This window comes from Branchiostoma lanceolatum, chromosome 6, assembly GCF_035083965.1.
Source record: "Branchiostoma lanceolatum isolate klBraLanc5 chromosome 6, klBraLanc5.hap2, whole genome shotgun sequence".
NCBI classification, from domain to species: Eukaryota; Metazoa; Chordata; class Leptocardii; order Amphioxiformes; family Branchiostomatidae; genus Branchiostoma; species Branchiostoma lanceolatum.
The window spans coordinates 4,413,803-4,436,752 of record NC_089727.1 but is presented as its reverse complement, the minus strand read 5'-3'; the positions used below and the strand labels follow the sequence as shown (position 1 = coordinate 4,436,752).

General features: G+C 42.9%; 1 protein-coding gene across 4 annotated transcripts in view; it reads right to left on the bottom strand.

The window, feature by feature from the left end:
* Positions 1-22,950, bottom strand: part of LOC136436222 (mucin-17-like) — a 26,435-nt gene extending 3,485 nt beyond the window's left edge. Inside the window, exons 1-20 of one of the 4 annotated variants that reach the window (XM_066430014.1) lie at positions 22,769-22,950; positions 16,419-18,010; positions 16,171-16,271; positions 15,608-15,769; positions 14,922-15,070; positions 13,289-13,363; positions 12,727-12,765; positions 11,249-11,386; positions 10,532-10,619; positions 9,995-10,192; positions 9,381-9,530; positions 8,745-9,038; positions 8,126-8,290; positions 7,793-7,944; positions 5,295-7,537; positions 2,500-4,313; positions 2,015-2,360; positions 1,320-1,426; positions 915-1,002; positions 95-299 (exon numbers count right to left, since the gene is read on the bottom strand). In XM_066430014.1, the coding sequence (XP_066286111.1) occupies positions 95-299; positions 915-1,002; positions 1,320-1,426; positions 2,015-2,360; positions 2,500-4,313; positions 5,295-7,537; positions 7,793-7,944; positions 8,126-8,290; positions 8,745-9,038; positions 9,381-9,530; positions 9,995-10,192; positions 10,532-10,619; positions 11,249-11,386; positions 12,727-12,765; positions 13,289-13,363; positions 14,922-15,070; positions 15,608-15,769; positions 16,171-16,271; positions 16,419-17,661 (7,757 nt within the window). In that variant the 5' untranslated portion in view covers positions 17,662-18,010; positions 22,769-22,950. Of the gene's footprint in view, positions 1-94; positions 300-914; positions 1,003-1,319; positions 1,427-2,014; positions 2,361-2,499; positions 7,538-7,792; positions 7,945-8,125; positions 8,291-8,744; positions 9,039-9,380; positions 9,531-9,994; positions 10,193-10,531; positions 10,620-11,248; positions 11,387-12,726; positions 12,766-13,288; positions 13,364-14,921; positions 15,071-15,607; positions 15,770-16,170; positions 16,272-16,418; positions 18,011-20,334; positions 20,465-22,768 lie in introns of those variants that run through there. The other 3 variants (XM_066430011.1, XM_066430012.1, XM_066430013.1) reach the window with 3 other exon arrangements.

The following is a 22,950-nucleotide window of genomic DNA, read 5'->3' as shown; positions in this document are numbered from 1 at the left end:
GCATTTTTGTTAAAATTCCGATAACCAAGAAATTAAATTGGTGTGGCCTAACCTGAATGTGCAAAGCTAAAGACAATGGTCAGAGGTCAAATACCTGTTGCTGTCAGTGCTGCCATCTGAGTCCACGTCACTTCCACCAGGAGCAGCATCCGTGCAGGGAACAGTCTCCACAACCTCCCCTATCCGAGGCACTTCATGTATGACAGTCTGTCTATTGTACAGTCGGTTGTGCTGTAGTTCTGCATGGTTATCAATAGTCCTCTCTGCTGAAGGGGTGTCCTCTTCTGAATCAGTCTCCACTATGACAAAAATGAGCATAACACTTACAATGCGTTGATGAAGGTTAGACGAAACGTCTGACTGTTTCAAAATCTTATCCAGTTGCTTGAGTAACTATTTTTGGCGCAACACTTATAATGTTTTTTCGTAAATGCAGGACTAGATAATATGTTCTTTATATACAATTTCAGATTGGTAAATTCAATACAATTTATATTCTCTTAATACTGTAAATTCATTTATTTTCGCAGGGACCTTATTTCATGGTAGAAGGGGAAAGGAGGCTTTCATGATGTCTTGACTTAGCAGTTAAAACAATTCTGTAGTACAACAGTTATATAATATTGGAAATGCATATTTGCAGTATCATGACTCGCAGTGGAGAGGTCAGAGCAAAAATAGAAAAAAACTGAAAATTTCAAGATTTACCGTCCATGTTTGCAGTACATATCAAATGTGAAAACAATGCTTTAGTCTACGCAGCATTTCCTGTTGTCTTTGGAGAATGACTGAATGGAAATTCAAAGAGCAAACTCCTCTTAAATGTATGTCTCATTCATGAGCCTGTACAACAGCAGGAACTAGCAGCCTATTTACTACAGTCAGAAGAGAAAGATGACCCAGTTTGAACTTACGTTGATGTGTATACTGATAGATTTCTGTCAGCTTTGCCACCATTTGTGGCTTCTTTAGAGCTCTTACTCCGTATTTACCGACTTGTTTCTGTGAAAGAAAAGTCTGCGGTTAAACAAGAACATTTTTCCAAACAAAACTGGCATGTTTATGAAATCAAGAATCAGCCGAACTCAAAATCATTTCCCCTCTTTCACACTCTGCCATGTGCCTTCAAATTTGTACAGATATATTTGGAAGTTGCACATGTTCGTATACACGATTCTATCAGTTTTACTATGTCGACTATGCCAGTATTGTCACTGATTTTGACAACATTTTAACTTTTATTGAACATTTGGCAGAGCTGACACATTTATCCAACTAAAGTACTTTTTCTACAAACTTCATCTCTCCCTAAATTTTACCTTAAGTTCTGGTGTTTCCATGTTGGGGTAATCAGGCATAGGAGTGATGGGAACCAAGGGGGCCTTGCTCCTGTGATGTGTCTGTAGTGGTGTAGACTTCACAGTACCTAAACAAACACCAGAACTCGTTATGGAAAATCAGAAGGACCATACAGTTCCACACACTTCTACACTTGGATGATGGAAGAAACCTTTTCAACTTCCTATTCATCCCATTTGTCAAGCCATTACTGATGTCCCATTGTTTTAAGAGGCCAAGAATTGCATCTCCTACATGAAGTACCAGTAACCCTGAAGACATGTACATTTGCTGATGGCAACCATTTAAAGCCATACTTAAGTATGCTATATCTATGTATATGTACACTATTTTTCTGCCAGCATGCATGTGCAAAATATTGAAATACTTAAAAATGGGGCATGTGTGCTTAATGTCTCATGGGAGATAAAGCTGAAATATGCTTGTCAATGTTAAGTTTCTACATCATGACACAGCCTCTAAAAATGGCGAAGTTGAAGAGTAGAACAACTCGGTTGACGTGTTTAATGTAGCTATAGCTTTTCTAAGTAATGTGTGGTCATGCACTTTTATATATATAGTGTGGGCAAGGTCTTATACATTTCTTCAGGTTGTCCATCATTCGTCTCATATCATGTTATGAATCATATGGTCATTTACAGAAACCACTTTATACCTGTTCCAGTGTCACCACTTCCCACCACACCTCCAGTAACACCCTGCGCAGCCGCTGGTTCATCCATCTGGGGTTCATTGCTTTCATCCCAAAAATTGTCCTCATGGTAGGGCTCCAAATCATACATGCTATTATTCACCACATCCTCCCCTACTGATGTGGACTCCTCAACAACTTCTGCAATATCTTCCTCAGCATGTGCATCTTCTTCAATGTGGACAGGCTTTTGCTGGGTGTCAGGGAATTCCTCAATGACAGTAGAGGCATTTTTCGGGGATAAAGGCACTGAAGATGGTGTGGTGTGAGAGTCCTTTGTTGGCGAGGCATCTAAACTAAGGTTCAAGTCCTACAAAACAGGATTCATAAGTTATAAGCAATCAGACAGTTTCACAATTTTGAAGAACTTCCAGTGGAACACAAGATTAGAAATAAAAAGGAGACTTTTTACTTTTTTTAATCATGTATCGAGAATCAGAAAGGCTTACATCAGTATTCTGGTCGTCTTTGCCTCCAGTTTTGCTGGTGACACCACTCAGGTTGATTTTGTCATCAGAAGAGTCAGCAGCACACTCCACCTCTCCACCGAAAGGAACTTCCATGTAACCTCCGTCATCAAAGAAGTCCATAAAACTGTCGTTCACCACAGAGGGATGAGAGTTCTGGGACTGTTGTTCCTCCGCTGGCTTGCTCTGAGAGCTAGGAGATGAAGGCTGTTCAGGCTCGGGAGTCCCACATCCATGTTCTGTTCCACAAACACCCAGCTGAGACTCAGAGGCAGCTTCGTCAGTAGGTTCCTGGGTAAGGTCAATCTTCTCTACATCTTCCAAGCCAACATCATCGTCAACTGAATCGTCTGCAACACTTTCAGCATGATCTGCATCTTTTTCATCTACGGATGATTCAAGAGCATCAGTCTTTGGTCTTTTCGCTTCTGATTCGGAATCTGGTGTGGATCTCTTCCTCTTGGCATCATCTTGAAGATCTTCTCTTTCCTGTACATCATCATCATCATCATCATCATCAGAAAGCTCAATGACTTCATCAGCTGCTGCAGGTGTGTCCTTTGACTTAATCTCACTTCCTCCTGTCAATAAGCTACCCTGGCCTTGCCCGGGGGTTGGTCCAATTACGGGGGAAGCTGGAGGAGAAGCAGTGCTGGAGACCCGAGATCTAAACGTCGTTAGTGGTGACTGAGGCGGGGTGGGTGATACCGACCTGGGAACAATGGTCTCCTCGTGAAAATCTATGGTGGGAGAAAGAAGCTCTGACTGAGTCTGCACAATCACAGCTGGCCCTTCCTGCACAGTTTTCACAAACAGTTGGCCTGGCCTGGTAACGCTGCTTCCCTCAGACTCTGTACTGGTGAAGGAATCATTCAGACTTGAACTAGCTTCTTGCAGCTTCCCTGGTGTAACAGAACTGTCGGTAACTGCTGCTTCTTTCTGCTCTCCTCCCTTGCTGGCACCATCAGCTTGCTGAGAGTCAGTAGAGTCCAATGACGTCTCCCTTTTATTTTCCAGAGCTGGAGCTGCTGGTTCTGTGATGGTTCCATGGGACACAGTTTCTGTCTCTGCTTCCTTCAGCTCTTGGTCGAGGCTAAGCCGAGGGGAGACCACTGGTTGAGTGTTGCTGCCAACAGGGGTTGAGAACTTGGGCTGGAGGGCTGTTGAACCAGCCATTCCTGGAGTTGTCAGAGCCAGTTCTGGTGAGGAAATACCTCTCCTCACAGGTTTTACTGCACTTAAATCTGGCGTCTGCATCATCGACTCTCCTACGGGCCCAGCTGGGGCATAACCACTGGCCAACTGAGCCTTCAGGTAGTCAGTCCAGAACTTCTTTGGTGACTGGGTACAAGCATGCCTCTTCCCTTCAGGCGGCCGCCGCATGCGAAGGCGTTTCGTAGGGGAAGGTGTTACTTTTCCTTCATCTTTCTGCTTGCCACCCTTGCTTCTGGTCTGTACAGAATTTGTTGCCTGTGAGGATGGCATCATATCTTCAGTAGGAGTGGTCTGCTTCTTTCTCTGTGATGCTCTCCTAGTTACTCTGTAGTTTCCCTGGTCGTTGGGGATGGTTACTTGGTTTTCTTGGCTGTTGTCAAAAATACTAGGAACTTTGCCTATATCTGGTTCTTGTCTTCCTGTCGCAGACTTTCCTCTCCCAGGGTTCACTACAATCTCCACTGTTCCCCTTAACATTGGAGATGCATCACTAGAATGAGGACTCATTGTGGCTGAGCTGCTGGAAGGCAATGTTGTAGCTGCTGTTGTAGCTTTCCCTCTTCTTCGCTTTGTGTTTGGACCTGTAGAAGTGGAATGAAGTTCATCACAGTCTGTGTCCTCCTCTACTTCTGAAGCAACATTTTTTATACTTGGTTCACTGACACACACAGCAGCCACACCATTACCTTCCTTCTGATGACGACCGTCCTCACCAACGATGGGACTGCAGGCGTTTGTTAGTACAGTCTCCCATGTTAGTACTCTCTCACATGTTAGTTTCTCAGCATGCAAATCTTTACCTTGCACCGTGTCCGCTTCACTTCGATCATGCACTGCTTCACCCTTTATTTTTGGTACTGGACTGAAAGTTTCAGGGTGAATAATTCTACATAGCATGCTGTCCCTTAACTCTTCAGCAGTTGGACATGACAGAGATTCAGTACCACTCTCTTCCCCTGCCAGTTCATCCTGTCTTTGTTTACCAAGGCTTCCGTCATGCACTTCTCTATGTTGCTTCTCTCCTTCCACCACTTCTCTACCCTGTCTCTGCGCACCTGAATGACTACCATGCAGGCCTGCACCACTCTCTCTAGTCACCATTTGCTCACCATTGTTAGTATCAGTCACTACTATTCCACCATGCACCTCACCACTACAGTTCCTACCCACCACCATTTCACCACGTGTCTGAGAGGCTGGCTGCACGTCATGCTGCTTGGTTTTTGGCTTGAGTTTTTTCCACCGTGTCTCTTTTAAAACCTGCTTCTGAATATGAGGTGGGACCTCCTGATCCTTATACAGTCGCGGAATGGCTGCAGCCACCCCCTTTTGCAACAAGACCTTGAGAATGCTAGACTCATCTGCACTTCCCTCCCGCCTTACTAAACTTGACCAACTCTGTGGGCGGATCAAGGGTGATCTGGTACCATGCATCTCTGGGCCTCTCAATTTTGAAACATGCATCACAGCAGGGGTGCTAGGAGGCATCGGACTGCCTCCAGCATTGCTTACACCTATCACAATCACAGACTTAGGGCTAGAGGCACTGTGTACCTGGGTACCTGGTATTCCTGGGGGAGATGGTGTGACGTCGTCGGATCCATCCGAATCCTCTCTTCGTTGTGACATGAACATTAGAGCTTCAGCTGCTGAACGCGTGTCGTTGTCTGACTCTGAGGGAGTCCTACCTCGGCCTCGCTTGTCCCCTTGTCTTCTTCTTGGCCTGCCTGAGCTGGGGGGAGTGTCAGGCACGGCAAACATGTCTGCTGTGCTGCTGTTGAGAGACGCCGAGCTGAATGTGGCTCCGCCTGATGACCTGACGGGCATTCTGCGAGTGGAATCAAGGCTTGGTGAGGTGGTAAGATTGGAAACATGACCACCAGCAGTGGTAGGCACTGCAGCAGGTGGTGGGCTTATGTGCCGCTCGCTTCTGTCTTGGCTTTTCTCTGTTGGAGCGGGAATTCGGACAACGGCCGTTGATGTATTTTTTGGTGGGCTTGACTCTGCAACAACAGAGAGCCGCGGTGTGCCGTCATGAAGTGCAGGTCTCTGCATGCCAGGCGGAGAGAAAAAAGGACTGCTGAGATACTGGTTACCAGGCAACATCATCTGTGCCGTGTGTAAGAGTAGTCTTGTTGAGGGCGATGAGCGACCCTGGGATAACGTTGGTGGGGAATCCAGTTCTTTTCCACTGCGCTGTGCACTTTTGGGAGATATGGTGGGATCTCTCGGACTCGGAAATTTCCTTTGTGGTGGATATGGCTCCTGCACAACACCCTGTGGACCGTACCTTTGCTGGGCATATTGGGAGGGCTCTCTAAGTTGAGCAAGAATGTTGGTCCTTGGGAGTAGACTTGATGCTGGGGGCAGCCTGCCACTGGGTGGTAGCATCCCAAATCCAGGTAGAGGAGGTATGGGCATTCTACTCCCAGGTACAGGTAGTCTCATATCAGGTTGTGGTCCTCCTGGTCTGGGTGGCATAGAAGGCACCGCTAACCTGCCCAAACCTGGAACGAAAGGTGGACTTCTTGTCTCTGCAAAGTTCTGCATTCTTGGACCAGGTGGACCTCGAGCATGGCCATGGGCTGGATTTGTGGGGATGTGTCCAGGAGCACTTGTTGTAACTACTGCAGTCTGTCGCACGGGACTGCTGGGAGGTGTACGGGTTCGAAGACCAGCCAACAGGTGACCTGCAGCTCGGCCTTGGACAGCTTCTGGTGCCAGTGGAGGGGTCCATGTTGTGGCAACAGCGGGGCCCCATGATGGGAACTTCCCATGTGGGCAGGGCCCTTGTCTAGCCAGGATCAACTGTCGCATCGCGTTTGCAGCGGGGCCGCCCTGGATGAGCATCTGGGCCTCATCCGCAGACACGCGTACCCCTAATTTCTCGCACTCAAGGCAACACAACTTGCTGGACAGCTCTTGGGACTGGAAGATGAGGGAGTGCTCCCTGACTCCTGGCCGGGGCAATGTGCCCAGGGCACCCATGGCAGTTTGGGCGGGGCTAGCTTGTGTAACAGCTGTCCCTACACCAAGTTGTGATGATGACAGAGTTGTTGTTGATGTCACAGCATGTGTTGAAGGAGTCCCAGTTGTTGCTGAACCGCGTGGTGAAGGTGTTACAGCTGTTGCATTGCCTTGCATTGAGGGTGCTAAGGATGCTGGTTGTTTCACTGGACTTATGGTTGTAGCATACCCTTCCATCATTGGTCTAACTGTCGTCTTTGGCCCTCGACGTCCCCTCTGTGTACCCTTTCTAGGGCTGGTCGAATAGCTATGTTCCACTGGAATCCTAACACCAGTTGTCTGCCCTGTGCTTGCAAGCAGAGGTTGTTGGTAAGCTGCAGCTGATGTCAGGCTGGCATCAGGACCAATGCTGGCATGTTGTTTTACGTTCTTCTCAATTGCAGAATCTACTATATCCCCGACGGTCATGGTTGGAACATGGAGGCCACTTTCTTGCGTCTCAGGAGCCTGGCCGAGGCCTCTTCCTGCAGGGGGCACCATCTGGGTGGGTTTCTTTGTGACTGCAGGCTCCTTATTTACGTTTTTTGAAGGCGTTATTTTCGGATTCTGGAACCTCTGCTTCTGACTCAAGGCAATGTCCTCCAACTCGGAGTCGTTGAAGTCAGAGCTTTGATTCACGCTGCTTTGGGACAGATTGGGACTGCTGTTTGGCGAGCCTAACATGGTGTCCAAAAGTTCAGGCAGCTCTTTCTCTTGGAATTCTGGAGACGAAGCAGCAGGTGAAAATGTGGTGTTCAGGAAGGCCTGGCAGCTGTCCTCTAGTTCTTTCAGCTCCAGCCTACAGGTCAGGAAACACAACAAATATTCAATCATAAAAGCAATTTCAAATTTCTTTTCACTTACAAACAACTGTATATCCAGAAAGGCAAGATCATCTGCCACTATGATTCCATGGGCTTCTTTAACCAAAGATGAGAGTGAATCAAGCTTATTCCAGTTGCAATTTTGAAAAGTATGAAAGGCTTGCTTTGCTTCACCAACGAGAGGTATAGAGCTGAAATCTGATCATACAGAAAGAAAGGGATAAACTTACTTTTGTGCCACCCTCATCACATTTGCAGCCAACACTGTACCATTCAGTGCGACTTTTCCCCCATACAAGTACTGTAGAGTAGTTAGGACTGCATCCTTATGGTGGTCAGAGAAGTCCAGCGCTGCTAAATCACCTTTAGAAGTCTCCAGCATCTGTTTGAGACAAGATTTGGAAAACTAAGAACATTTCAAGATCAAGGCTATATCAATAATACTGTGTATGCCATCTGCTGTGTCTTTCACTTGCTGCTCCTTTTAAAAAGTTACCAGGCTATAAGCATTACTGTTAACAGGGACTGGGTTTCAAATAGATATATTATAGCGGAGTACTCACCTTTGCTATTACAGGACACCGTGCGACGAGGACAAATTTGTGCACATGCAGCACTTCCCCATTCTTACACAGCAGGTTTAAGTCACTGAGTTTGGGGCTGTTCACCATCCCCAGGAAGTCTGCAGACAGCTTGGTCAGGGCTGTACTCAAGACAGAGCTGGGCATCTGAGGGTATGAAAGGTAGAAATGGTTTGGACTAGCTTTGCTTGTACTTAACCTTAAGCTTACCGAGGGAGTTGTTTTTCACAAAATTTGTAAATTGGTTCTGAAGTAGGGTTCTGGCAGTAGGGAAAAGGTTCAGTTCAGCTTTCATATGACATTGTCTACTTTGGCAGGTGACATATGGAAACTGTGTACTGAGTGTACAGCAATGAAGATTTAAATTGGGAAAAAATACAATCTTTCTTTCCTTTTACCGACACTTTTGATGGCTATGGAGCTACTGAAGTGAACATAAATTATGTACAAGACAGCTGCATTGTAGTGTTTTCCTTCATGGACTTGAAATGTTCCAAATTCGAAAGTTGTCATGTTTTCTTGTTAGTCTCCCACTCCCTTTGGAATTTTCTCTCCATTCCCTCAAATAAAATGCTCACACTGTAAATTACAACCTATTTACCTTCTGGGGAGAAAGCGGAGTCCTGTCTGGTACAAAGCCACTAGGCTCAGGCGACAGTGCCTGTCCTTCTGTGAACACATCATGCACCTCTTGTGTGGAGCATCCCTCCTCCGCCAGCTCTGCCAAAACACTTGCCGTCTCCCTCTGCGTCAGGGTTGGGGTTGGTCTGGACTTTCTAACAGGAGTCCTGGGAGAGGTGGGAGTTTTCCTGGCCTTTTGGCTGCCGGCCACAGCCTTCTGTGTGGAGCTACTGTCTGGTGTTTCACTCTCACTTGTGTCAGTCTCACTTTTATTCTAATCAATAAATTAAGAACAATGTTTTATGAATATTTAAGCTTTTCTAGCAGAGATGGTATAAACATCAGGATCATGAGCCAAAAGATCACTGAAGGCATGGTATCCAAAACTACAGGAAACATTATGAACTTGATGTCAAACTATGGGCTTATGGCACTTATGTATCTGTATCTACGTATATAACCAGTATAACCGCCCTTCAGCGTAACACACCAGCTTCGCAGGCACGCGGCGCTTCAGCAGCTGGTTATATTACACTGAACAACCTGTCACGACTTGTTTCTTGAACAAGTAGTACATGTAGATCTTTCACAAAATACAACAATGGCATCGTCTCACCTTAAAGGTCATCATTGCTTTCTTGGCTGCCTTCCTCATGGGTGTGACTGGTACATACTTAGCAGGAGTGATCTGCTTGGACAACTCCTGAACATAGAAGTCATCAGTCTTCTTCTCATCAATTCTCTTTGACATGGACCACAGGGGTGCCTGGGGAAAAGTTGAAAGGTCAGTAACTGATGGGCGAACACATAAAATGTTATTTGAACTAGTGCTAAACTTTTATTGCTCTAATACAACACTTACTTACTCTTCTGATGCCCATCTAGCATTTCTGCTTGTCCATAAGTTGCTGTGCTTGGGAGATTAGAAGTGCTTTCAACCACCTTTAACATGATAGCACAAATCTTCAACTTAGACAGGGGCCATTACAAACCGCCAGGCACCTGTGACCCACTGCTGATGTCACACTTCCGTTCTGGTCACATGATATAGGCTTTGGGTCATTTCAACTTGAGAAGGGTCAGGTTCAAGGTTCAAGGGTCAGAGGACTGACTGAAAGCTTTACTTTGTGTATAGCATTAGCATTTAACATCTTAAAGTTTATAATGTCAATTACAGTCACAGATAAACTTTCATTCAAGCCCAAATCTTTCACATCTAACACCACCAACCTTCTCCTGACTGGAGGCAGGAGACGCTGCAGTACTGGGGGAAGCTGCAGGGGGGCTGCTGGTTGTTGCTGCAGCAGTTTTCTGCAGGAAGCTAGGGGAGGAGAGGGCCTTTCCCATGGTCTTCCTTGCTGTGTGGTACTTCCTACCCAGTTTGCTTTTCCTCATGCTCGGTGTCTTTGGCCGAGATTCCTGGTCACCCTAAACATATCAGTATCAAGATGGGGGTACAGACAATGTGTAATACACTGTTTCAATACACCAGGAACTTTGATATAGCAGATGCAAAAACTATAACCATTATGATACAATTTTTGTACACCAACTAAAAAGCATTTAAGTAAAATAAAATAAAATCACATTTTCAAAGCTAAAATTGCTGTTTTACTAAAAATAAAATGTACAACAAATCACTTAGACAAGAAAAAACTAACAATTTTGTGTAAAGATCCAATTAAAACCACATACAGGTTTTTTATACAAATTCTTATTCCTGTTGACCATTGTTAACTACATGTACAATGTAAGTAAAAACGTTACCTGTACAATGATAGAGGCCACCTTTTGGGCCAGAGATTTGTCCCTGTCTTCTTTACTTGTCAGCAGCAGTGCTGGAACTTCACCAGTCCTGCAACACAGATCAGACGGTTGATGCATTTGCAGATCGATACAAAGATACGGTCATAACTCCGTGAATAGTTTCATCAGGTTGGTAAGTCACTGAATAAAAAGACTCTTTTTACACAATCAAGATATTTATCCCACCGACGTTTCGGTGACCATCTGTCACCTTCTTCAAGGCAATTCTGACTGGTTCACATAGTAATGGTCATAACTGTTGGCAATGATGCTTGATGTTATATTCACTCAAGTGTAATGTAATGTAATCTGCTAACACAGAAAAATCAAATTAAAGACAACAAAGAATATCGGAAGGCCATAACCATGGCATAAGAGAATGTCATCTTACCACTCAAGAGTTACAATTCATTTTTAAGTGTGTTGCCGGAACATTGCGCACACAATACTACACACTGGCATTTTCAGGGCCATCCACCAGGAAAAGGTCATCTTTCATGTTAGGGCAGCCCCCTTTTGTCTTTAACAAAATAACCAACCTTAATTTCTACATTTTTGGCATAATCTGTAACCAACTTCAGGCCAGCTGGCATATAACACTAAAACAATAGATAAATCACATCTTTTTTTAAAAATTGACTATACACATATGCTCTCCAGGAGTGTGGTTGTACGTACTTGGCTGCCTTCTTCCTTCTCTTGACTTCTTTTCCCACCACAGGAAGTGCAGACATGACCGTCGGCTGCTCCCTGGATTCTTCATTCACAAGTGACATAGACATCGCCATGGCAACCTGGGTCCGTTCATCCATTTCCCTGGAGATGGAAGAACGTCATCAGATATTACCAAAACTGTGCTTTAAGTTTTTTCACGGTCTATTACAGGGAATAGTAATTAAAAGCTTTACTTCATGGCAGTCCTCTCCTTTCAAAGTTTCATACCCTACTTCTTGATTCAAGAGTGTTGAATGCATCTCATTTATAACGATTGTGTTTTCCAGATTATAAACTTTGAAGGAGTTTTTATAAAATTCTATAAAAGAGCTTTTACTGTCACATTCTCTATTTACTGATTTTACAATCATTTCTTGTGCAGATTCCTATTTTGATAGAAGAACATCCAAATGTATACAATGAGACTCAATTCTTTAATGTTGCGGTTTTAGAAGAATTAGCTCCACCATGGCTGTCTCCAGGACCCATCCCTCCATCCCAGAACGGAAATTTGCTTGTCAGGACGGAAAAAAATCTCACCCTGTCCGTCCCCAAAATGGGAACTTCATGACATAAAATCAATGAAAATGCATTTTTGTAGGCTAAAAATGATAGATTTAACAACAAAAATTAAAACATTGGATCTCAATGAATGAGTGGGACAGAAAAAAATGTAAAGCTGGAGACAGCCCTGAGCTCCACCCAAGTAAACAAGAGGTAAGTTTCACAGCAAATGTCAAGCACACACGGATCTAAGGAAACAAGCTTCATTTTAAGTATTGCAGTAACAATTTTGCATTCAAGCGATTTTGGTTAAAATAAAAAGCAGATAAATCTTTTCATCAAGTCAGAAAGACAGATATTTTCTCTTACATTTTAGATCAAAACCAGATAATCGGTAGCAATGGAAGAAGGACAGAATTGAAAAGAGCCTGAAGAATCTTTAGTTATTGGAAAGAGATGTCAGCATCTGATTTGATGACGGTGCACCATTAACATGAACAGTGATAAAATACTATTTTTCTGCACGGCAACAGAGTTTTGTTACTGGAATGTCCCCTAAAAATGATATGGAACATGTATACATTTCAACATCCCGGAAGATCAATAAAGTCAGCTTGTATATGAAGAATGTTGTTAACGATGGCCAATAAATTTCAAGAAGGGTTGTCAAATTCTGTAAATAACTTTTAAATTCCAAATTCCAGTAATTGTAACCCAAAACATCTGAATGGCTTCCGAGCCGTGTTTGTGGTGATTTGAAGTAAATTTTTAAAAAATTCCGCTGTTAGCTCTGAAGAGTCATATTCTGTATACCATGCAAGTTTCTCATGGCAAAATTTTCTTTAGAAAATATTTGTAAATATTTGCATGCAGTTTGAAGCCACACCCTGCTGATCATGTTAGCGGTGTACACCTGACCAGGTATGCTATTGTCCCACCTGTAAGGAGCACCTTCGCCAGGTGGACCTCTGCTAGAACTATAGAACACAGTTTACAGTTATCTCTTAAACCTAACAAAACTATATACCACTATCATGTTACCACAACAGTCGTTAATACTACAGAGAACTACATATCTTTTCAGATGATTTACATCAACAACATAAAACAGACAAGACCACACAGGGCACACTGTATAAGCAGTTATTATCAGAAATGAAACACTTCATTAAGTGTAAAAATTTGCCTGTAATGTTTGAACAACAGAAAGGTTGCCTCTGCCTAAATTTTCACCATACATACTGATAAACCAATTTGATAAAGCCTAGAGGGATTCACCCTTCAAATGGAAATATTCCAGTCTACTTTGAGACATATTCGAAAAATCCCAGAATACTTTAAAGAGATATTCTGTCACAACAATATGTTTCAATCCTATTATCTACATCAATTCTTTTGGACCAATGCCTAAAGTTGATCTGCAGACAAATATTACACATTTCCACAGACAAACAATGGTTATACTATTCTTAGCGTAAGAGAAAAGAAGATGAAACATACACAACAGGCCGTGCTGGCTTGCGAGGCCTCTTTCCCGCAGTGCCCGCCGGTCCCTCATGGTGTCTCTTTATACCCCTACAGTAACAAGGAACACGTGAGAAAAACTGAAAATGCAAGGTCTGTGAAAACTGGTCTAGTGAAGTCTGAACCTTAAACTTATCCTAATATGAGCTTTAAGTACCTGAAGTTATATATAATAAGCATTGTATTGTGGCAGGAGGTGAAGTTGTCCCAGATAAACAAATTTCCTTGCAATGATAAGATCTTATCCTTCCAGAAATATATGTCCAGTTTGAAAGCATGATGAAACGTAGTAATGATTATCTGCATATGAGAACTATGCAGGAGACTGATATCCCAACCTCTGCTGCTTTTAGGTTGTTTATCAGCATAATGATGACTATGAGTAGGAAGCAGGCTTTTAGCTAGCATTTATAGTCAAGGGGTCCAAAAATGGGGTGGGGGGGGTGGTTACAATGTAGGTGTGTTCTAGTCTGTGATGTGGGGGATAGGTGTGTTCTAGTCTTATTGTACTTTTAGCAGACCATTTTAATAATAATAATAATAATAATAATAATAACTGTTCTTGGTCAAATCGATATATCTATGTGCTGAGATTACAATTTGCCCAAATCAATGTACATCTTTGCCCAATCCTGTTTGTTTCTAGCTCTTTTTTGGAGGTATTTCAGTACGTGGGTTTCCGTTCTAAAGTTCATTTTCATATACAGTTTACAGTCGTCTATGAGGCTGCTTAGGAGCCCCTCGCGGGGCCTCCCTTGTCTCGGTGTAAGTTTTTTTACTGAAGGCAATGTTCAGCACTTTCTGTGGCGGAGAGTCTTCTGGCGTACGGAGAATGTGACCAAAGAGAAACCATCTGCGACGGTGGACTTCATTTTGTAGTGGTGATGTTCTACACTTGTTGTACAACTTGACGTTGCTGATGCAGTTGGGGTAGATGTGACCTGTTAGACGTCTCAGTTGTTTCCGGTGCCATGAGTCAATCTTATACGCAAGCTGCTCGGTGAGTCCCCATGTCCCGGCGTTATAAAGTATCACGGGTATAACATAAACTTGGAAGAGTTTTAGCTTGAGTTCTAACGAGATGTGTTGTGTCCCCCACATACTCCACATTTTTCTCATGGCCAGGTTGGCTAGCTGTATCCTTTCTTCTATGTCGTCCGAGATGCCAAGCCGGGATCCTACCGATTTCTTTCTCCTCCATTCTTCCTCTTCCCTGTCCTTTTCATGGCAGATGTGGACCCGTTCTGTCTTGCCTGCATTGGCATGCAGTTTCCACTCTGATAGGACCTTCATTGCTTCCTCGTGTATCTCGTGCAGACCATTTTAAGCACTGTAAACTAGTTCCCTCTCTGTTTCCCAATGGGCTCTATGGATTAACAATTTCCTGGTAGCTTTGCATGTCAATCAGTTTTCATGCTGTCCCAGGGTCTGGTAGGACTACAAAAGCAAGAGTAACACTGTAACACAGTAACATGTGTATGCAATTAACAGGGAAAGAGGGGGTCCTCTGTGTGTCCAATTTCCTTGTTATTTCAGTATCATGCATCCAAAAGACGCATGGACGCATGCCTAGCTAAAAGCCTGGTATGAAGGAAACTAAAATGCTAACCTTTGCTGCAGTTGAGCTGGCTGAAGCCGAGGCCTGGGCTGGTTCTTCCTGCGAACCATCTCCGCCTCTTGCTTCTTCACCAGGTCCAGCAGCTGCACCGTGGTGACCCCGTACTGTACAGCACAGCGCTTCAGGTGTGACTGTCTCTGCTGTAAAAATTAGGGTAAAAATACACAGCAAAAATTACTCCCTTAAATGTACATGTCAGTTCCATCAATTATTTTGGATATTCATCATTTTCTACTAGCCACCACAAGCAGAAAATTATACTGAAAATTACTCTACAAGCAGAGGTAAGGTCTGGGGTTATTTTTTGACGTATTTTCGCGGTATCTTATACGTTTTTCTACTTGTGCGGTAAGGGGAGGAAGATGCAACAAAAAACGCACAAGTAGAAAGACGTATAAAATACCGCAGAAATATGTCGAAAATACCCCGGACCTTACCTTTGCTTGGAGAGTAACTGAAGATTACAGCCATGTAGTAACATCTAATGCTCAATGTAATAAGAATATAGTCAGAATCAATGTGTGAGAACCTAAGAGGACCAAGAGTGACGAAAATGTTGCACAAGCTGTAAAAGTTTGAAAGTGTACAAGAAGCACACAAGAAAAATACCAATGTTCAACATTATGGGTCTTTAGCAAAAAATACTTTGGAAAGGACAATGAAAAAGCAACACTTACTGCCCTGCTCTCCAGCACTTTGCCACAGATGGGACAGTCAGGAACGTCTTTAACGTTTTCCTCAGCATGCAGCTTCTTCTCCGTCTCCATGGCGTCGATACAGCGGTTGATGTGCTGCGTTCTCCGCACCGTGTTGAGGTGGGTTAGATCCCGTCCACAGATCTGAGGGTGATGCGTTTCAAAACATACATCTCAAGACAGGGTGACTGTTGACATTCAAAATTCATTACACATTGTTTATCTACTAGAGACAGTGTTCCGCAAACTATGTACTATGTGTACCAAGAAGCCACTCTTTTCAAAAACTCTGTTTTCATTAAATCTAACGTATACTGTTACAGTAGTTTCACCTTAAGACAAAGAAATAAGTAGGAAACAGAAATGCTTAGATTTGTTTCATCTTCTGTGCAAAAAGAAAAAAATAAGATAGTAAGAAAAGTTTATTCTTAATCCCTGAGACAAGGTTACTGCTTAAGCCTTACTACAGTTCAACACAAACTACAACTTAGTACAAGTAACTTTTAGTATGAAGTGATTTTTTCCTTAAGTTTATTTTTTTTCACCTGGCAGAAGTAGAACTCTGCATCTGTAAGCTGCTCTTCCATCAACTTGTCATCCTCCCTCTGCTGTAAGTGGCGGGCAAAACTCTCATCATCAGACACCTCTGTTGGGAGAGAAGTAGAAACAAATTACTGTCAAATCCTTTAATGATTGCAAGAAAGGATACTTGATACAAGTATAGTAGACAGAAGGGTCAGGTTTTAAAAGTTCATCGGAGGTATTAAGATTCAAATATTGCAGAACTTCTTACCTAATTCCATCGAGCCCTCTTCCGCAGGTTCAGGCAGGTGTCTTAGACGGGTCTGCTTTGAGGAATGTTTATCTGAGACGAACCGCTGCCTCAAGCAAGTCCTCATGTGCTCCTTTACTGCCTCTTCTGTACCAAAGATGGTTTGTTTGCATGTCAGACAGGTTTTTCCCTCCTTGCCTTCCACATCAACAGGCATGCTGCTAGTCTTGCCGGTGGTCTTCTGTTTGGCAACTGTTGAATCTGGACTTGCGGGTTTGCCTACTTTGTCTTTGGCAGTCTTCTTCACTATACGGCTGCGTAACTTCCGTACAGCAGGCTGGAAAGTTTTCCCCGTTTCTACAAAGTCGCTGCTATTGTCCAAATTTCCGTTGTCTCCCATGAGTCGCTTAAAACTCAGCGTGGACCCCTTCCCGTTTGCTCGACTCTTTGCCTTCTTAACCATTTTCCGAGCGAGTGCTTCCTTCGCTGTCGGGGACCTTGGCTTGACCTTACTCGGGGTGATGCTGGGGTCATTGATATTGTATGACTTCTGTGGACTGATGTGCATCGGTAGCTTTGGTACCACAACACTCAGATTGCGACTTTCTGTCATCACGGTCGCCATCTTTGAGCTCACCTCTGCTTCTTTTGAGGTGGACACTTTCTGGCTGTCCTTTGCCATGAGTTTACTTCTTCCCTCCGTTTTATCACTTTTTTCTGTGATGTTATCAGAGCTCAGGACTTGGACGACTTTCTCCACATCCTTTACTGGGGCTGACAGACTGATCTGGGTCAGAAGGTCTTCTGTTATCGTGCTACGGGAGGGCGTGGCAGCCTCCTGATCCACCACTTCTTTCACTGATTCCTTCACACTATTAATTACACCACTTTCTGTTGGCTTGTGCTGTGATTTAGTCTCGTTGACTGGTTTAGCTACTTTCTTTTGTGCAACTTCTGTTGCTTTGCTGGGTTTTTCTTTACAAGGATTTTCCTCAGTGCTCTTTGGATGTGGCTTGGTTACTTCAACCTTCTTTTGAGTGTCCTGCTTTTTCTCACTGCCACTCCTTGACTGTACTTCATGTACTTCTAAGCTTTTGTCAGTATCAGCACTCACACTTGCCCTCTCTTTTCCTGTTTTGCGCAATCTATCTGGGGTTGTCTTTCTCAACACTTCCACATCGGAGAGCTTTCTTAGCACAACACTGGGGTTCAGGTTTACTCTGCTTGCCTGAACATTCATCACACTTTTAATGCTATCTGACATTTCTTGTAAAGCACAATGTCAAGAACTGCTCGTTCAAATCAAGTTTAACATTGAAGCCTGGATGAGAACTAATTATACTAAAGGTTCACGTGCACTACAGTTTCTTTCACCAAAGCTAACACGTAACAGAAAAATCAAACATGCATGCAAATTGTCTGCTGCAACAAATAAAAACTACATAATTGTGTTCATGATTCACTGTTTTTGGTCACATCACTTGGCTTCAGCCTTCCGTTTTTCTTGTTCCTGTCTTGCCTCGGCTCTCAACTTAAGAAACTGTGCATTCTGCTCCTGTTGTCGCGCACGTTCCTTCAGGCGGCGTTCCTCGATAACAGACACATAGAAATTCCTGAAAATGGTACAAAAGTAGAATTTCAATCAATTCTTATCATAACGCAATGCATGATACACAATAGTAACACTCATAAAATGCGTAAGGTACAAATACTTACCATACATCAAGGTCAAAGTTATGAATATTTCACAATGTATGTTTATTAGTTTTCAGGGTTGTCTCTCCCCCCCCAAAAAAAGGTTTCAAAAGAGAGCCCTGTTCCTTCCTACCAGTAAGTCTTGTTTCACTGGTCGTAGCTTACAACAGTTAGAGACTGAGATCCATACCTACACCGTGTCATGTGATCTCACACAAAGCGTCCCCATGCTTATAAGTGGTGACCTCTGTTGTGACCTTGCAGCACAGGTAAACAATACACCCACGCCTGCCACTCAAGTTTGTCTGCACACCCTTAAGTAAACAATTTTCCCTTTCAAGCCCCACGTGGCTGAACTGAACTTAAGAAATTTTTTTCTTGCTTGGGTTTATATGATAAATAGCAGTATCATATTGTGCTTAGAAAAACATGGCAGCAAAATGCCAAGAAAATAGCAAATACCAAATGTACTAGACCTAGACGTGTTACATACTTACAGCTTACTAATTCAACTTTGTATTAAAATTGATAATATCATATTATGAAATATACATCAGTAATGAAATTACATAAAACTTTTTATGATGAGAAGACCTACAGGTGTGTTCTAATCCAGTAAAGTCACCAGGCAACTGAACAATGCAGTAGTTAACAGGTGATTGCAGGAGCTAGGTCAATGTTTAACAGCACTGAACCTGTAGCATTAGCCTGTGCAAAGGACATACATGGATGTAGCCTGGGTGCCAGACCACCGCGCTCCTGGCGCTAATCCTGGAAGCAACTTGCGCCGCCGCCACAGATAGCACACGGCCCCCTAATTAGAGTTTGGCTGCCAAGAGCGCCCGGGTGCCAACTCTATCCCTACTAGGTCTTCCCCGCCCAAAAGGGGTTATCGCATCGTATCGCATCTCGCAAATGGTCTGGTGTCCAGGCTAACATGGATGATGGACCTGGACTTTGGGTTTTCAACAACATATGAAAATGACGTCAAGCATCACCTGTACAATGTTTGAATAGAAACTTCTAGAACAAGATCCAAGAGCATGCTGTTCACCTTTATACCTGTACATAACTACATGTACTGGATTCTAATACAGTTTAATTTGCAACCTACAGATAATTTCAAGGCTAAGTTGATGATAAAGCAAGGGGGAATAACAGATATACTGATCATAGTTAGAGAAAATGTCACTATTACCACACTGCATCAAAACTACAGAGTATTTCAATCCAATTTGCCTTATGGAGCCTCAGAGTCCTTCTATCATCTTCTATGTCTATATAAATGTAGACATGTCGGATTCTCTAAATCAAACAAATATCACAAAAGCAGCAGTACTTTTTATCACTAACTTTGGCACAGAAGCCAATTTATATCGAGCAAGCTGCCTGGAACAAAATAGGATAACAGGATGTCATAAATCATTTGTAGTGACTCTATGAATGTTACAGTATGGTTGTAGACATTATCACTGTAGTGAACAAGTTGGTCAGCAGGATTAAGTAGCTTAACTGGAGGAACACAATCTACGCTTAGAGCCTTACCAGTGAAAGAGATAATCCTGTGCTAGGTTAGAGACTGTTTTAAGCTTGCCAACTCACCTGTCCCCAGCACACCTTGATATAATGTTTTATGCTTTTGTTCACACAGTCACACTAACAGCATTGCCAACCTACAGCAAACAGTTAAGCCCTTCTATGTTAAATATTTACACTTCAGCATATTTGCAGAGGGCATGGTAGCTGGTAACATATGGCTACAACAGTCAAAACATTTTAACCTATGATAAAAGTATGGCAACTGTTCACCTAATAACCTGTTGTGTGTTGCGCCGAATGGCGGTTATACCGGCTATATAGATACAGAACCTTTAAGCCCCAGGCAACATTTATCACATTGGTGGACACTGGCGGAACCTTCTGTTACTACTAACTAAACTAACAACTTTAAGCCTCTGCTAATAGCAGTAACAAGTATTAAACCCCAAAAATCTGCAAATCTAACCTCAGACTCAAAGTCGTGCCATTGTGGATAACCCACCCAAGATTTTTGGCAGGAGAAATGCGATTGTGTGACACTGTGAGTGTACTAGTAGCAACAAACAAGGCAAACTGGTTCTCCCACAATTCTACCCACAGTTGAAGAACTGCCATTTGGGGGCATCAGAATTTACATCAGCATTGTTGCTGTCTAAAGAATAGCTAGCTAAAATCATAATCCTACAAATAAGGGTCTACTCACAAGTCATGAACTTGACTGTATTTTCAGTGTGGTTATAGGAGGGTAAGCTGAGCTAGGTCCGGATGTCTAGACCTGTTCATGTTCAAACAAACACAAAGGTAACCATACACCCCCAGGCAACTTAATACAGCAACCCTGACCTTTACCCTCTCACCTGTGTGTGAGGCTGCATTGTTCCAGTGCAACACCTGAATATAATGCACCACCAGCCAGCCATACAACCCCAACACCTGAATATAATACACCACCAGCCAGCATGACATATGTAGTAACCCCCTGATGGCTGCTAGGTTAAATACAAGGGTGCAATATATAGTGGAATTTCTTCTTTTACTTTCATCTTACATATTATACATAATTCATTAGCATTTAAAATTAGTATCAAGTTGAATGTGATTTTCAGTTTTCTCCACCCTCTTTTAAGAAAAACAGAAAACCGAGAAGGATGGTGAAAAATGTTTCTTAGATCTTCTGTGATGCCTTAACGGTCAAATAGTTAGACTGTTAAAGGGGTACTTGTAGTACATGAGATGAGACAAACAGAAACACGGAAAGAAAAGGATGAGTGCATTCTCTTGTGCAAGAAAGAGTCAAGTAAACACATATGCTTGTCCCCTGCATAATAATTTGGTCTCATCGCAATTATTTGCTTAGCAATAAACACATTGAAATGCCTGAAATAGAAACCTATATACTGATACTAATTGCAAATGAAAAATTTTATTGTTCAGGGTAAGCACTGAAAGTACAATGTAGTATCTGCCAAGGACACGGTATACAAATTACACGCGCATGCACTTTACACCTGTCAAACTGACTTACCACAGTGGTAAAACCTAAACAGGAGAGCGTGTTTATACTATAAGGACACCAGTAAGCTTATAGTTATACTACTAGTAGTACTACATTTGTATTTTTACAAACTAATACCACTGTTTTAACTGTTGACATGAGCCCACACTGGAAATATGTTCATCAAACATAACAACCTGAGAACATGATCAGCTTTCCCAGATTACAATTCTAAAAACCACATGGGTAGCAGTAAAACAAACTAATGATTTTAGTGAACATAGCAAAACTCTACCTGCAACTGTACCTGCAAGACATCAGGAGGAAACATCTAACTTCAAGAATAGTCTGTATAAGGTGTTTTCCCAGCCTACAAGTACACCCTATATACCTGCCACCATGACACAATGGCACAGGTATGTCGAGTGATCCATGACAACCTTAAGGGTCAAGTTACCAGGTCTGCCTTTGTGAAGAATGGTTCTCTGTCTGTAAAGAAATGTGGAATGGCAAAACACCATGGCCTTGATATTACACTGTCAGAACACTGAAAGGATGCTGTGTTTTGTGCCAACTTATTGATCCACATAATAATTTTGTTTCCCAGCAGCTGTTTGAAGTAATCATAAACATGGGCTTGATAACATTGCATAACCCAAGGAGGCTTAAAATCTGTATTCTAAATCTTCTTGCCACCCCAAAGCATGCAACATTGACTTCTCTTACCTACTGTAGACTAAGCAACAAACTTGAAAGTTCAGCACCTGATCTGGTGGTGCAATATGGTGTATAAGACCGGTACCCAGACGTCTGGTACAGCCATAAGCTTGTTCACAGTTTGCAATGCACATGCATGAGGTCAAAGGTGAAGGCCCCTAACTCGTAAACAGTTATTGTCTGGACCATGCTTGATACCATGTCCAGTAGTGTTAAAGTAGGGGAACTTAATTTTGATATATTATCCACAGTGCATCACACTGAGCATGCACAGTTTAAACTATGAGCTGGCTTATTTAAGTGGCCAGTGTTCTATACAGGTGCACCACACAGTACATCATACACGCGATCGCGATATCACAGTCGCAGTGGTAGGCAAAAAGCAGGTGGTTGACAAAAGATTGAGGTACATGTTAATTAGTAATTTGATCTGATAATTCAAATATTAATTAGTAATCTAATCTGCTAAAATCATTTTATCTGCAAGTCCTGGGAAAAAAACAACTGGGGTAAACAAAAACAATGATCGCTTGTATTCTAACGAGAGGTTCTGACCTTAGATTCAGCATCACCTGTGTGTATTCTCAGGTGCCCCGCACGGTGGGTGGGTGGAACAGGTATTGTCACGTCTTACCGCTCATATTAGCATAAATTACACCCCTCTAGTTAATGTTGGGGGTAAAGGTCGCAGCGTAAAGAGGCGGGAAAGGGGAGGGTGACTTTCACAGGAACATAAATCAATTGCCACGTTTTGGAGCACATTCTTTCTCTACTACTACTTCTTCTTCTTCTTCTTCTTCTTCTTCTTCTTACAATCACATTAAAACTTTTGACATTTACTTCGTTGTATTACTACCTCTTCAAACCAAACAGGAAGTTGAAGTTTAGAGACTTTGATGACCAAGATCGCAAAAAAATCTTTTACCTGTAGAAAAAGTAGCCAGACCCGAGCGAGAGAGTGAAGAGTAACGGGAACCGGATGCGGGTATACAGACGGCCTATGTTGACCATGGCGACTCAGTTCCAAACCAAACTTCGGCGGCTCAAGACGAACAAACTCGTGAAACAACAGGCCTCCTCCTCGTAAATGAGCCTGCGTAGGTCGTT